The 14,893-nt window shown below is 38.0% G+C and overlaps 1 protein-coding gene across 5 annotated transcripts in view; it reads right to left on the bottom strand.

The window, feature by feature from the left end:
- The window catches only part of TAOK1 (TAO kinase 1), a 167,021-nt gene that overhangs the window by 45,240 nt on the left and 106,888 nt on the right, over positions 1–14,893 (bottom strand). For 3 of the 5 annotated variants that reach the window (XM_045375199.3, XM_074018926.1, XM_074018927.1), the window contains 3 exons: positions 8,670–8,763; positions 6,540–6,595; positions 1,347–1,514 (listed from right to left, as the gene is read on the bottom strand). In XM_045375199.3, coding sequence (XP_045231134.1) covers positions 1,347–1,514; positions 6,540–6,595; positions 8,670–8,700 — 255 coding nt within the window. In that variant the 5' untranslated portion in view covers positions 8,701–8,763. Of the gene's footprint in view, positions 1–1,346; positions 1,515–6,539; positions 6,622–8,669; positions 8,764–14,893 lie in introns of all 5 variants that reach the window. The other 2 variants (XM_045375198.3, XM_015438100.4) reach the window with 1 other exon arrangement.

Genomic DNA, 14,893 nt, shown 5'->3' with positions numbered 1-14,893 from the left:
AATAGCTTTACACATAATATACTTTATATGTATATTTCTTCATGAGGAAGTTCTGTAACACTTCTACAGCAAATCTGTATTTCCATTCTCCCTAAGAGGCAAGACAGAACTTGGTCTTGAGAGTAAAAGAGGTATGAATTTGAACCCATGTTCCTCTACCTACAGTGAGCAACTTAATTTATTCTGAGCCTTGCTTTTGGTATCTGTAAAATGAGTATTTTAGAACAGTGTAGGCCAGGCGCGGTGGCTCACACCTGTAATCCCAGCACTTTGGGAGGCTGAGGCAGATGAATCACTTGAGGCCAGGAGATGGAGAACAGCCTGGCCAACATAGCGAAACCCCGTCTCTACTAAAAATATAAAAAATTAGTTGGGCGTGGTGGCGCAACTGTAGTCCCAGCTACTTGGGAGGCAGAAGGTGGAGAATCGCTTGAACCCAGGAGGTAGAGATTGCAGTGAGCCAAGACCGCGCCATTGTACTCCAAACTGGGCTACAGAGCAAGACCCTGTCTTAAAAAAAAAAAAGAACGGTGTAGATGGAATGAAATCAAGTTTCTTTGGTGACACAGCAGAATGCCTAGTAACTTTCTCATGACTTCTGAGAGAGTACATTCAACCTTCAGATTCTGTATTTCAAGAACTTCCAAAAGCACATCATATGGAACTGGACAATAGGTCAAAAAAGGGCTCAGACTGGGCACGGTGGCCCATGCCTATAATCCCAGCACTCTGGGAGGCCGAGGTGGGTGGGCCACCTAAGGTCAGGAGTTCAAGACCAGCCTGGCCAATGTGGTGAAACCCCATCTCTACTAAAAATACAAAAAATAAAATAAAATAAAAACTAGCTGGGTGTGGTGGTGCACGCCTGTAATCCCAGCTACCAGGAAGGCTGAGGCAGGAGAATCGCTTGAACCAGGGAAGTGGAGGTTGCAGTGAGCCGAGATCATGTCATTGCACTCCAACGTGGGCAACAAGAACAAAATTCCATCTCAAAAAAACAAAAAAGGTTCGGTGGTCAAGAAATTAGAGAAGGACTAGATTAAACAAAGGTGAACAGGTTTCTTTAACAAAGGACTTCTCAGAACCTTCACTATGACACTGTGTACCATAAAGGGGCATGTAATCTAACATGATTAAAGACTTAAAAAATTTTTTTTTAATTTTTCTTATTTCTCCAAGAAAAAGGGACCTTTTTTTTATTCCTAACTGGGATTTTATAGGACCAATGGTAAGAAAATACAACCTGGAAACCATTGGTATATAAGGTAAATTATGGCAGGGCAAGCTGCATAAGGAAAGAAACCAATAGTGAAAATTCAATATTGGAGTCATTTTTTATCTGTTACCTCTTCTTCTTCCTGTGCTTCTACTGCTGGTCCGTTATGTGCCTCTTGGAAAAGGAGTTTCTTCATCTTTCGATACTGCAGATTGTCCAGCTCTCTTACTGCATCCTTTGTCCTCTGAATGAGATCTATTAACACGGTTTCAGGGCGCTCCCGAAGAACAAACATGTGCTAGATAGGGGAGAAGGTAAAAGGTTGATTTTTTTTCAATTAGTGCCAAGGTACTCCTTCTCAGACCCTAGAGATAATATCCTATGATAGATAATGCATATAATCTATACCTACATAATTCTGTTAAATTTCTCCTATTTATAAAATTATCATTTACATACATATACTCTGTGTATACACAACTACTCTTTTTATTTTGAACATAATATTTTTGTTGGCCAACTAAAAATGCAGAGTTAAAATAATTGAAGGGTCTAAACACTAAGAATTAAGTCCAATCAGAGCTCTCAAGGTTTACATACTCTAAGAACTGATGATTTCACACAAAAGACGTGTTCAGTTATGAGTCATACTAGTTTCAACAGGAATGTATTTAATGATAGTGAATTATGAAAGATGAATTTAGATATTAGATATCTTTATATCTAATATCTTTATATGCTGGTGAACAATATTCTGCATAAAATACTAACAGAGATTAAAAGCCATTAAATTATTACTGTTTATCACTAGCGTTTAATATAATTTCACCTTATCAAATACAAAAAGTAGAAAAAACAATTCCACCATTATGATGATCACAGTTACATTGTAATATACTTCTTTTCAGAAATTTTCTATATATAAAATGTTTTGTAGATACATAGTTAGCATGTAAATTCCAGAAAGACATATTCTGCCATCCCTTGAGTTCCATGAGATATCCTTGAATTCCTAAGACAACTTTTACCTCCTTTGTTAGCTCACATTTATTTCTTCTTTAAGCAAAGAGTTGTAACTATGAATCGTAGCCCACTGTAACCTCAAACTCCTGGGCTCAAGCAATCCTCTCATCTCAGCCTCTCAAGGAGCTAGGACTACAGGTGTGCACCACCATGTCCAGCTAATTTTATTTGATTTTTTTGGTGGGGGTAGAGTTAAACTCCTGGCCTCAAGTGACCCTCCCATCATGGCCTCCCAAAGCATTGGATTACAGGCATGAGCCACTACGCACAGCCTCTATACAATATTTTATTCAATTTTCACAGTCATAATAAGTATTATTATTTTAGCTGGGCGCAGTGGCTTATACCTGTTATCACAGTACTTTGGGAGGCCAAGGTAGGCAGATCACTTGAGACCAGAGAGTTCAAGAACAGCCTGGCCAATAGTGAAACCCTAAAAATATAAAAAATTAGCAGGGCGTGGAGGCATATGCCTGTAATCCCAGCTACTCGGGAGGCTGAGGCACGACAATCACTTGAAGCTCGGAGGCGGAGGTTGCAGTGAGCTGAGATCATGTAACTGCACTCCAGCCTGGGTGACAGAGCAAGAGTCTGTCTCAAAAACAAAAAAATAATTATTATTTCAAATTCATAAACATAATGCTTGTAGAATATTTCATCAAATGTTTGTGCCCAAATTACCTAACCATTACTCTAATTTGGGGCAGCTATTTCTAATTTTTAATTCCATGATAAACAGCTTCATATATTAAAATTTTTTCGTTAGTTTTTTTCTTTATGATAGACTGCAACAGAAATGTAATTAGGCCAAAAGATAAGAAGCTCATGATAAATACTTCCTATCATTTTAAATAGGGGTATGATAATATATACTAGGGGCCAGGCAAATGAATACTATTAATATATGCAGATTTAGAATCTAATCACCAAATACTAGTGGGCTGGGTTACTACTACATGAGTTAGAAAGGTTTCTTTTGCTTCTATTTGGCAAATGTAAGAAGCCAGTCACATTCTTCCTTTTTTTTTTTTTGAGATGGAGTTTCCTCTGACTGCCCAGGCTGGAGTGCAATGGTGCCATCTCCGCTTACCACAACCTCCGCCTCCTAGGTTCAAGCGATTCTCCTGCCTCAGCCTCCTGAGTAGCTGGGATTACAGGCATGCGCCACCATGTCCAGCTAATTTTGTATTTTTAAAAGAGACAGGGTTTCTCCATGTTGGTCAGGCTGGTCTGGAACTCCTGACTTCAGGTGATCTGCCTGCCTTGGCCTCCCAAAGTGCTGGGATTACAGGCGTGAGCCACTGTGCCTGGCCATTCTTCCTTTTTCTTTAATTTGGTGTATACCACTATTTACAATATTGTCTTCTTTCTTTCTTTCTTTCTTTTTTTTTTTTTTGAGACGGAGTCTCGCTCTGTTGCCCAGGTTGGAGTTCAGTGGCGCGATCTCGGCTCACTGCAAGCTCCGCCTTCTGGGTTCGCACCATTCTCCTGCCTCAGCCTCCCAAGTAGCTGGGACTACAGGCACTGCCACCACGCCCAGCTAATTTTTTGTATTTTTAGTAGAGATGGGGTTTCACTGTGTTAGCCAGGATGGTCTCGATCTCCTGACCTCGTGATCTATCCACCTTAGCCTCCCAAAGTGCTGGGATTACAGGCATGAGCCACCGCGCCCGGCCTCTTTTTTTTTTTTTTTTTTGAGACACAGTCTCACTCTATCTCCCAGGCTGGAGTGCAGTGGCGCGATTTTGGCTGATTGCAACCTCCGCCTCCTGGGGTTCAAGCGATTTTCATGCCTCAGCCTCCTGAGTATTTGGGACTACATGAGTCCACCACCACGCCCGGCTAATTTTTGTATTATTAGTAAAGACAGGGTTTCACCATTTTGGCCAGGCTGGTCTCAAACTGCTGACCTCAAGGGATCTGCCTACCTCGGCCTCCCAAAGAGCTGGGGTTACAGGCATGGGCCACCGCTCCCGGCCTACTATTTACAATATTGTTTTATCCAAAAACATAAAACCTTATATTTATTTATTTATTTGGAGAAGGGCTTTTGCCCTTGTTGCTCAGGCTGGAGTGCAATGGTGCGATCTCGGCTCACCACTACCTCTGCCTCCTGGGTCAAGCGATTTTCCTGTCTCAGCCTCCCGAGTAGCTGGGATTACATGTATGCGCCATCACAACCAGTTAATTTTGTTTTGTTTTTTTTTTTTAGTAGAGACATGATTTCTCCATGTTGGTTAGGCTGGTCTTGAACTCCCAACCTCAGGTGATCTACCCGTCTTGGCCTCCCAAAATGCTGTGAGCCACTGCACCCAGCCAAAACCTTCTATTTCTAAGTTTCACTGTTTGTTAGATTTTGCTTATTTTTTTTAACCAACATAATTCCTAGCTATATTAAAGCTTCTACTAGCTACTATGAGTGCCTGTGTATTCAGGCTTTCATTTCTGAAATGACAAGTAAGCTTACTGCCTGGAATTTCTCAAGCATTACTGAAATTTTGCATGGTTTTTCTATACACTGTGGCTGCAAATAATACTGCTGAATATATATGTGACCCTTTCAAACTAACTTGTGGCTTTAACTGATGTGTCAGTGAAAATAAACTGAATTTCCTTGAAATTCTAAAACATTAGTGTAAATATAGTTGACTTAAATCTTACAGTGAAAGATTAAGAAGATTCCTTAGGGTCCCAAAAAGATAGTCAAATCCTACTTATTACTGCCTAATCTACATGTTTTAAGAACTATATTAAATTCAACAATACTACTATTGCTATTAATAAGACAGTCGATGCCCAAATGAAATAATTTTTTAAGACCAGAAAGCATACACTAATCATGTGTTTAAATTACTCAACCAAGCCTGTTGAAAACTCAACAGAACTCACATATTTTTAAAATATTTCATTGCTAAGTTAGAAAAATATATTTCCAAAAAAGGAAGCAAAGATATTATTTCCATTTTTAAGTTTCTCTTCTCCAACATATTATGTAAATACATGTCATCTTTCTTTCATATTATATTAATATTGTACAGATCAATACATAAAAATTAAGCAAAAAGTTAAACTATGTTTTTTTTTTTTTTTTTTTTTTGAGACGGAGTCTCGGTCTGTCGCCAGGCTGGAGTGCAGTGGCACAATCTCAGCTCACTGCAACCTCTGCCTCCGGGGTTCAAGCAATTCTCCTGCCTCAGCCTCCTGAGTAGCTGGGACTACGGGTGTGCGCCACCACATCCAGCTAATTTTTGTATTTTTAGTAGAGACGGGGGTTTCACCATGTTGGCCAGGATGGTCTCGAACTTTTGACCTTGTGATCCACCCACCTCAGCCTCCCAAAGTGCTGGGATTACAGGCGTGAGCCACCGTGCCCAGCTAAACTATGTTTTATCAACTTTGAAATAAGACATTGTTCTGCCGGGCGTGGTGGCTCAAGCCTGTAATCCCAGCACTTTAGGAGGCCAAGACGGGTGGATCACGAGGTCAGGAGATCGAGACCATCCTGGTTAACACGGTGAAACCCCGTCTCTACTAAAAAAAATACAAAAAACCTAGCCAAGCGAGGTGGCGGGTGCCTGTAGTCCCAGCTACTCGGGAGGCTGAGGCAAGAGAATGGCGTAAACCTAGGAGGCGGAGCTTGCAGTGAGCCCAGATCTGGCCACTGCACTCCAGCCTGTGCGACAGAGCAAGGCTCCATCTCCAAAAAAAAAAAAGACATTGTTCCACATGAATTAAAATTTATAACTCATGATTATATTCTTGAACATATTAAGTATTGAGCTATTTGAATACTTAACTATACATTCTATTTAGACATGGTAAGAGCAGCTAATCAATTTGAAAAAAGAAATTAAAAAATTTAGTATCTAAGAGAAGTTCTCAGAAACAATAGTATAAAAAACTAGTATTAGTAAAAACTAGTAGAGTATACTTAATCCTAATTCAGAATCAAATAATAAAACACATTATTTACAATCATTTCTTAGGGGTAAGAACAAATTTAAAGTATAATGGAACTGGTGGCTCACACCTGTAATCCCAGCACTTAAGAGGCTGAGGCAGGTGGATCACGTGAGCCCAGGAGTTTGATACCAGCCTGGGCAATGTGACAAAACCCTAATTAGCCAGGTTTAGTGGCGTGTGTCTATAGTCCTGGCTACTTGGGAGGCTGAGGTGGGAGGATCGCTTGAGCTTGGGAGGTCAAGGCTGCAGGAGACGTGATTGTGCCACTGCACTCCAGCCTGGGTGACAAAGTGAGGCCTTGTCTTAAAATAAATAAATAAACTGTAATAGAACTGACCTTTAGAAGTTCCTCTGATGTAGGTCGATCTTGAGGGATTTTCTGGAGGCAAGAATCTACAAAGTTGCGAAAATAATCAGACCTATTGTAAAGGAAAGTATCAAGTGAACACATTGCTATTTCCTTTAAAAATACATCCACAAATCAAGGCACGTGCCTATTGGTGGGAGGGGGAATGGAAAGGGAATGATTTAAAAAAAGCAGAGACTATATAGTTTCATGTAAGTCTATGAAGATCTATCTAAAGCAACCAATGAATGTTTACCATTTTCCAAAGATAAATTCACACAGATTACTTTAAAATCCTGCTCCTACATATTTAAATATCACAACTCATACTACTGTATTGAGGCAAAATGAGGGAAGCCTATCTACATTTTTTTTTTTTTTGCATTCAAACCCAAGATAATATTCCTTTCCAATTCCCTTTTTTTCTTTTCCTTTTTGCTAAGCCTTTCTTATAATAAGCTCTTTTCTTATTTGCCCCTTGGATCGTCTTCCATATAGCATGTTTCAGAATATCACTCTGTCTGCTCTGGAGAGAGCGTTTTTATACCTGAGTATTTGGTGCCCCTGAGCAAATGGGAAAGACTTCCATTAAACCTAGAAAACCTATTAAGATATTTTTTAAAATGTTAGAAGTCTGTAACACATTATTATATAGTGTTATTGACAAGAGTTCAGTGAGTAAGGCAGTAAATAATTACTCCATCAATGTTTGTCTCCAATATTCAAATAAGATTTTAAGTTCTTTGTAGGCAAGAATTCTTTTATAAATCCCCAAGTCTCAAACACAGTGTAAAGACAGTCTGTGTTCAATATATTTATTACTTACATGTATCAACTATGGTTTCAATGTTTTTGTTTCTCTAAAACTGATGTTGAAACTTAATCTCCAATGCAACAGTGTTGGGAGGTGGGGCCTAATGGGAGTTGTTCAGGTCATGAATGGATTAATGCTGCTATAAAAAGGGCTTGTGGGAGAGGGTTCTCTCTCTCCTGCTCGCTGCCATGTGAGGACACAATGCTTCTCCCCCGCAAAGAATGCAGAGTTAAAGGCACTATACTGTAAGCAGGAGGGCCAGGTCCTAACCTGCCAGTGCCTTGATTCTGGACTTCCCAGCCTCCAGAAAATGAGAAATAAATTTCTGTTCTTTATAAATTACCCGGCCTCTGATACTCTGTTACAGCAGCACAAAATGTACTAAAGCATACCATAACCCTAAACTCAGTGCCAAAAGATTCGTTCTACATAATTCTAAACACAGAGTTATACAGAAAGAATCTTTTGGCACAGAGTTTTAGCATTATTAGTTTAGTAGAGTTACATGGCACACTCTTAAATGGCAAAGACTTATATGAATGAGACATAATTATGTACTCTTTAAATAATTAAGTACCCCTAATTTACATATCTGTGATTTTCAAAATACTAATTAAATATGCTAGCTATTCCCCTAGAATTTATCAAATGCTAGGTACACCTGAGGAATTAATTTTCTACTACAATTTTATACTGTTGATAAAAAATCCTAGTTTTCTAAAATTGTCAATCTGTTGTCCATAAACCTCTTTACACGAATGAACTAAATTTTATCAAATCAACGAAGCCCTAGAAGGAATATCAGATAAAACTGAATAACATATTATAGTTAGAGTGATCCCAAAATTTTTAATTACCTGGTAATTTTGATAAAGTCAAATCATTTTACCTATATTTTTATATCATATAAATTACAAACCATCCTGCAATCAAATATCACTATAGGTTGTAATAATAAATATAGTTTAGTTATAAAATATTAATGCTTAAATGCTACTTATTATTTAATAAGGATTAGGTATTCCTAAATTTAAAGAAAAAGTAAAATACAAATTCTTGTAAAAATGAATACTTTTTGCATTCATGTGACATCATCCATCCTTTTCTGAACTCAGTTATACATATGCTATAAAATGGAAACACGATAAAGAATAAATATAATATTTAAAAGGCTAAAATAAATCTATTTTAATATCTTATAAGGTGATACATTTTACCTAATTGAAATTAAATCACTTTGATAACAGATTATGAAAAAGCATTTCATTTATTCAACATTGAGCAATATATATATTAACAATACTCACCATTCATTAGACTGTAGTGTAGGGGATTCATTTTGGGCTATGTGATATAAGGCACTCATTGCATTCATATTAAATAAAGGAGGCTTCCTTTCCGCTGTAAAAGAAAGGAAACATTCTTGTTAAAATAGGTGCCGGGGTACTCTAGTACTGGGCACGTTTTTCTTTTTTTTCTTTTTTAATGATTTTATTTTGAAACAATCTTAAACTTATACAAAAAATTGCAAGTAGAGTTCAAAGAGCTTTTTTTTTTCCTTTTTTCTTTTTTTTTCTGAGATAGGATCTCGCTCTGTCACCCATGCTGGAGTGCAGTGGCACAATCTCAGCTCACTACAGCCTTGACCTCCTGTGCTCAAGCAATCCTCCTACCTCAGCCTCCCGAGTAGCTGGGACCACAGGTGTGCACCACCATGCCCAATTATGTTTTGTATTTTCTGTAGAGATGGGGTTTCACCATGTTGCCCAAGATGGTCTTGAACTCTTGAGCTCAAGTGATCCTCCCAACTCAGTCTCCCAAAGTGCTGGGATTACAGGTGTGAGCCACTGCACCCAGCCTCCAAGAACTTTTTCAAGTGAATCAAATGAGAACAAATTGCTGACCTGATGCCTCACCATCCTTAATATATACTTGAGTGTATATTTCCTATAAAGAAGAACATTTTCCTAAATAATCATAATACATCCATTAAATCAGGCCATTTAATAGTGATATAAGACTATCATCCAATCCCCAAACTACATTCAAGTTTCATTCAAATGTCCCAATAATATCCCGTGTAGCAATAGTGAGCTTTGAGTATTGGCAATCTTCAAGGAATTTGTTCATTTTATCCAAGTTGTCAAATTTATTGACATAAAATTGTTCATATTTCCCCATTACTCTTTTAATACCTGTAAAATCTATAGTGATTATAATCTCTTACTCCTGATATTGGAAATTTGTGTCGTCTTTTATTTTGTGATTAGTGTGGCTAGAGGTTTAACCATTTTATTGATCTCAGAGTACTAGTTTTTGGTTTCACTGATTTTCTCTATTGTTTTTCAGTTTTCTATTCAACTGATTTCTGCTCTGATCATCATAATCCTCTGCTTATTTTGTGTTCAATTTGCTCTTTGTTTTAGTTTCTTAAGGTAAAAGTTGAAGTCATGACTTTGACAAATTGAAGTATGGTTGCCCTTCTGTATCTGTAGGTTCTGCATCCACAGACTGAACCAACCAACTGAAATATTTCAACCACAGACTGAAAACATCTAGGGAAAAAATAATAAAAATAACAACAAAGACTTTTTAACAATAAAAAAATTAACAATTTTTATTTATTTATTTATTTATTTATTGAGACGTGGTTTCACTCTTGTTGCCCAGTCTGGAGTGCAATGGCGCGATCTTGGCTCACCACTACCTCCACCTCCAGGGTTCAAGAGATTCTCTCCTGTCTCAGCCTCCCAATTCTCTCCTGTCTCAGCCTCCTGAGAAGCTGGGATTACAGGCGTGCGCTGCCATGTCTGGCTAATTTTGTATTTTTAGTAGAGACGGGGTTTCTCCATGTTGGTCAGGCTGGTCTCAAACTCCCAACCTCAGGTGATCCACCCGCCTCGGCCTCCCAAAGTGCTGGGATTACAGGTGTGAGCCATCGCGCCCAGCCAAAAATACAAATTTTTAAGACAGCTACTTACATGGCATTTATATTATATTAGGTATTATAAGTAACCCAGAGATTATTCAAAGTATATGAGAGGATATGCATAGGTTACATGAAAAACTAAGCTATTTTATATGAGACTTAAGCATCTGCACATCTTCTTATCTGAAGGAGTTCTGGAACCAATCCTCTGAAGATACTGAGATATACAGGACTCTTGAATGTACCTCACTTTGAGATTTTCTGACATTTCCTATTATCAGAGTTAGGCTAAACACCTTTGGCAGGAGTATCACAGAGGTAATGCTATAATTTGTATCCTATGATGTGGCACTTGATTTTGAGAAGTTCTGTTATTGATGGTATTCACTTTGATCACTTGATTAAGGCCCATGTCTGCCAGTCTTCCTCATGATGAAGTTTCTCTTTTCTCCTTTGTAATTAATAAGCATTTTGCAAGATGGTACTCTGAATCTACATAAATATTCTGCTTCTCACGAAACTTTCAACTTTATTCTTTTATTATATGGAGTCACAGATTTTTATTTTAATAAGTTATATCATTTATTTTGATGTTCAAATTATCTCATATTTGAACAGTAGAAACCTTTTTAAGCTGGCTTGTATCTTTTGGACATGGTCCCATTATTATTTGGTTACTTTCTTGCTTTCTGGTACACTAAGATGTCCTAGCTTCATCTTATGCTTTCCCTAGCCCAGACCCTGGATCAATCATTTCTTCAAGGGGCTGTTGTGCTAGGTGTGCTTACTGCTGCTGGGGTGTCACTGCTCTCAGACACGCTCAATGAACAGAGTTGGGAATATATACATGTACACAATACATTTATACACCTATGTGTACAAATACATATTATTTATATTTGAAAACAATAAATATTGTAGTACAATATCTCAAATTCCAATCCAACAACATCATGTTTATTTCTAGCTTTCTCTTTCCATATTTGTAAAATCCTTCTCTGACAATGAGAGAAACCCTGCTCTCATTATCCTTAACATACATACATATATATATATATATATATATATATATATATTTTTTTTTTTTTTTTTTTTTTTTTTGGAGACGGAGTTTCGCTCTGTTGCCAGGTTGGAGTGCAGTGGCACAATCTCAGCTCACTGCAACCTGCGCCTCCCAGGTTCAAGCAATTCTCCTGCCTCAGCCTCCTGAGCTGGAACTACAGGCATGGGCCACCATGCCCGGCTAATTTTTGTATTTTTAGTAGAGACAGGGTTTCACCATGTTGACCAGGCTGGTCTTGAACTCCTGACCTCAGGTGATCTGCCAGCCTTGGCCTCCCAAAGTGCTGGGATTACAGACATGAGCCACCACGACTGGCCCTTAATATATTTTTCTATCTGATAAATTCCTCCCATGTAACCAATATCCCATCTTTGTGATCATCTTCTCTCTCCTTAAGCAGATGCCCTCCTTTCTCTGTTCAAATTCTGAATCCCCATTCCACTTCACCCTACAGTGTGAATAAACCTCTTGGTCACTAAGTCTTTTAAATGGTATACCATCAATATATCAAACATATCAAACTAGAACATATCTTTTTAATTTTGTCATTCACTATTAAATTAAAAATCTCTCAATTTTATCAAAGAACATTAAACTTGGCTAAAAATCACAGAAGAGATTCACCGAATTTATGTATTAGACTCTCATAAATTCAAATAACTTTTTTTTTCTTGAGTCAGAGTCTCACTCTGTCACCCAGATCAAAGTGAAGCGGCAAGATCTCAGCTCACTGCAGCCTCTGCCTCTCCGGTTCAAGAGATTCTCCTGCCTCAGTCTCCCAAGTAGCTGGGATTACCGGGATGCACCACCACACCCAGCTAATTTTTGCGGTTTTAGTATAGATGAGGTTTCACCATGTTGGCCGGTCTAAAACTCCTGACCTCAAGTGATTTGCCCACCTTGGCCTCCCAAAGTGCTGGGATTACAGGCATAAGCCACTGCACCCGGCCAAATATTTTCTGTCTCAAATTTTTATAAGCTACTACTAAACTTCTTCCTTTTTTTGAGATAAAGGCTTGGTCTGTCACACAGGCTGGAGTGCAGTGGCACAATCTTAGCTCACTGCAACCTTGACTTCCTGGGCTCAAGTGATCCTCTCACCTCAGCCCCTCAAGCAGCTGGGATTAGAGGCGCATGCCACCATGCCCAACTAATTTTTTTGTATTTTTTTGTAGAGACGGGGTTTCTCCATGTTGCCCAGGCTGGCCTCCAACTCCTGAGCTCAAGTGATCTTTCCACCGTGGCCTCCTAAAGTGCTGCAATTAGAGGCATGAGCCACCACTTAATTTTAAACCAAATTTATTCTAAGTTAGAGATACTATTTCTTATTATCTTGTGCATGTTTCTAAACTGTCTCTACCCATAAATTTGAACTGCTTCTGTAAAATTAATACCTCCAAAATTCAAAAGGAAATTAGATGAAACTGAGACAGAAGCACTGAACGGTCTAGAAAGTAAATCTCAGAAACAATGTCCAATAATAAAATTTCCAGAGAAAGAGTTCAAATTATATATACTTATACAGAAGAGTAATCACCAAAGGGTGAGATAAATGGGTTCAAATGTAGTATTTTCATTTATTCCTCTCAACGGGAAAAATGACTTTGTGTACTTTTGTTTCCTGTATTATTTTAATTTAATTAATTTGTTTGTTTAGAAAGGGTCTCACTCTATCACCCAGGCTGAAGTGTAGTAGCATAATTATAGCTCACTGTAGCCTCAAACTCCTGGGCTAAAGGGGATCCTCCCACCTCAGCCTCCCGAGTAGCTGGGACTACAGGTGTGAGGCTACATGCCTAGCTAATTTGTCTTGTTTTTGGTGGAGATAAGGTCTTGTTATACTGTCCAGGCTGGTCTCAAACTCCTGGCTTTAAGTAATCCTTCCGCCTTGGCCTCCCAAAGTGCTAGGATTACAGATGTAAAGCCACTGTACCTAGCTGACAGTAGAACTATGAATATTTTCTTTTCACTCCTTTTGTATTTCTATAATTTTATACCCTAAACATATTATGTAATTTAAAATGATAAATTACATTTTTACAAAGATTATATAATCATGCAGCTCAAATAACAAGAAACTAAGAATTTTCATCAGATGAACTATAAAGAAACATGTAACCAAACCCACTCATGAAAAATTATGTATTATAAGATTTCTTAGTATTAAGACATAACCAAGTAATTTCAACCTTTGTGACACTAAAGCATGAAAGAGTCATGTCTATCTATTCACAACTATGTTTATCAAGACCAATAATGGTATGGTTGATGTAAATTTTTTCTATTACCTATGCTGTAAGAAAATAGTTTGTTTTAATTTGCTATCCTTAACTCTTCCAACATAGAAAAGCATATTATAATAAGTATGTGTCCCAAGACTGAATCTGATTTGCATTGAGAATCATACCTCACTGTCTGTAAACCCAGCACTTTGGGAGGCTGAGGTGGGTGGATCACCTGAGGTGAGGAGTTGGAGACCACCCTGGCCAACATGGTGAAAACCCATCTCTACTAAAAATAAAAAAACAGCTGGGCTTGCTGGCAGGCACCTGTAATCCCAGCTACTCGGGAGGCTGAGGCAGGAGAATCCCTTGAACCCGGGAGGTGGAGGTTACAGTGAGCCAAGATTGTGCCACTGCACTCCAGCCTGGACAACAAAGCGAGACTCTATCACCCTGCCCCCAAAATAAGAAAGAAAAGAAAAAAAAACGAAAATCATACCTCTAGACCTGTGTTATCTAACAGGGTAGCTAACTGGCCACATGTGACTATTTAAATGCAAATGTATTTAAACAAAATTTTAGAAAATTCACTCCCTTAGCTGAAAAGCCACACATACAGAACACTTCCTTCATCGCAAAAAGTTTTCCTAGCCTGTGCTACTTTAGACCTTTCACCTATAACCATAATCAGGCTTAAAATATAGTTCCTGACTTAGCACTTCAAGACATTCAAAACATTTGTAAGTAAAATGCTTAACGTTATTATGAAAGATTATAAAAGTGAAGATACCAAATGAATGCCTAAAATTCTAAGAAGTTATTTCAAATATTTCACCCATGTAAAATTATTTAAAGGTAGTCACATCTAAAGTTGCTTTAAGTATAAAAACTTCTATTGTGAAGGAACTCTGTTTTATGAAGTAGAATAAAAAGCTAGAAATAAGAAGCCATTTCACGGAAACTACAAAATTTAGGTATATTTTGTTCTAAGCAGAACAATGAGCCAACAAATCCCTTCTAATCAAATAAAATATATCAATGAAATCTAACAGGTCCATTAATGCAATTTCACTATCACTGAGGGGCACATGTATGCATGAGCCAGCATTAAGAAAGTAAAAGGATCCCATGGGCAAAGAGTACATTAACCAGCTTCTCTACATGTGTATCCAGGATTCTTAAGAAATTAATTAGGATCTATGGGTAGGAAAAAGAATCATATGTAAAAGAATAGAGATTAGAGTTTAGGACACTTAAAGGTACTTTCAAATGGAAGAAATAGTTTTGCAAACTTCAAATTAAGACAAAGAAATCACA

The sequence above is a fragment of the Macaca fascicularis genome, chromosome 16 (assembly GCF_037993035.2).
Source record: "Macaca fascicularis isolate 582-1 chromosome 16, T2T-MFA8v1.1".
Classification (NCBI taxonomy): Eukaryota; Metazoa; Chordata; class Mammalia; order Primates; family Cercopithecidae; genus Macaca; species Macaca fascicularis.
The sequence above is the reverse complement of the archived record's forward strand: the minus strand, read 5'-3'. Positions and strand labels throughout refer to the sequence as shown.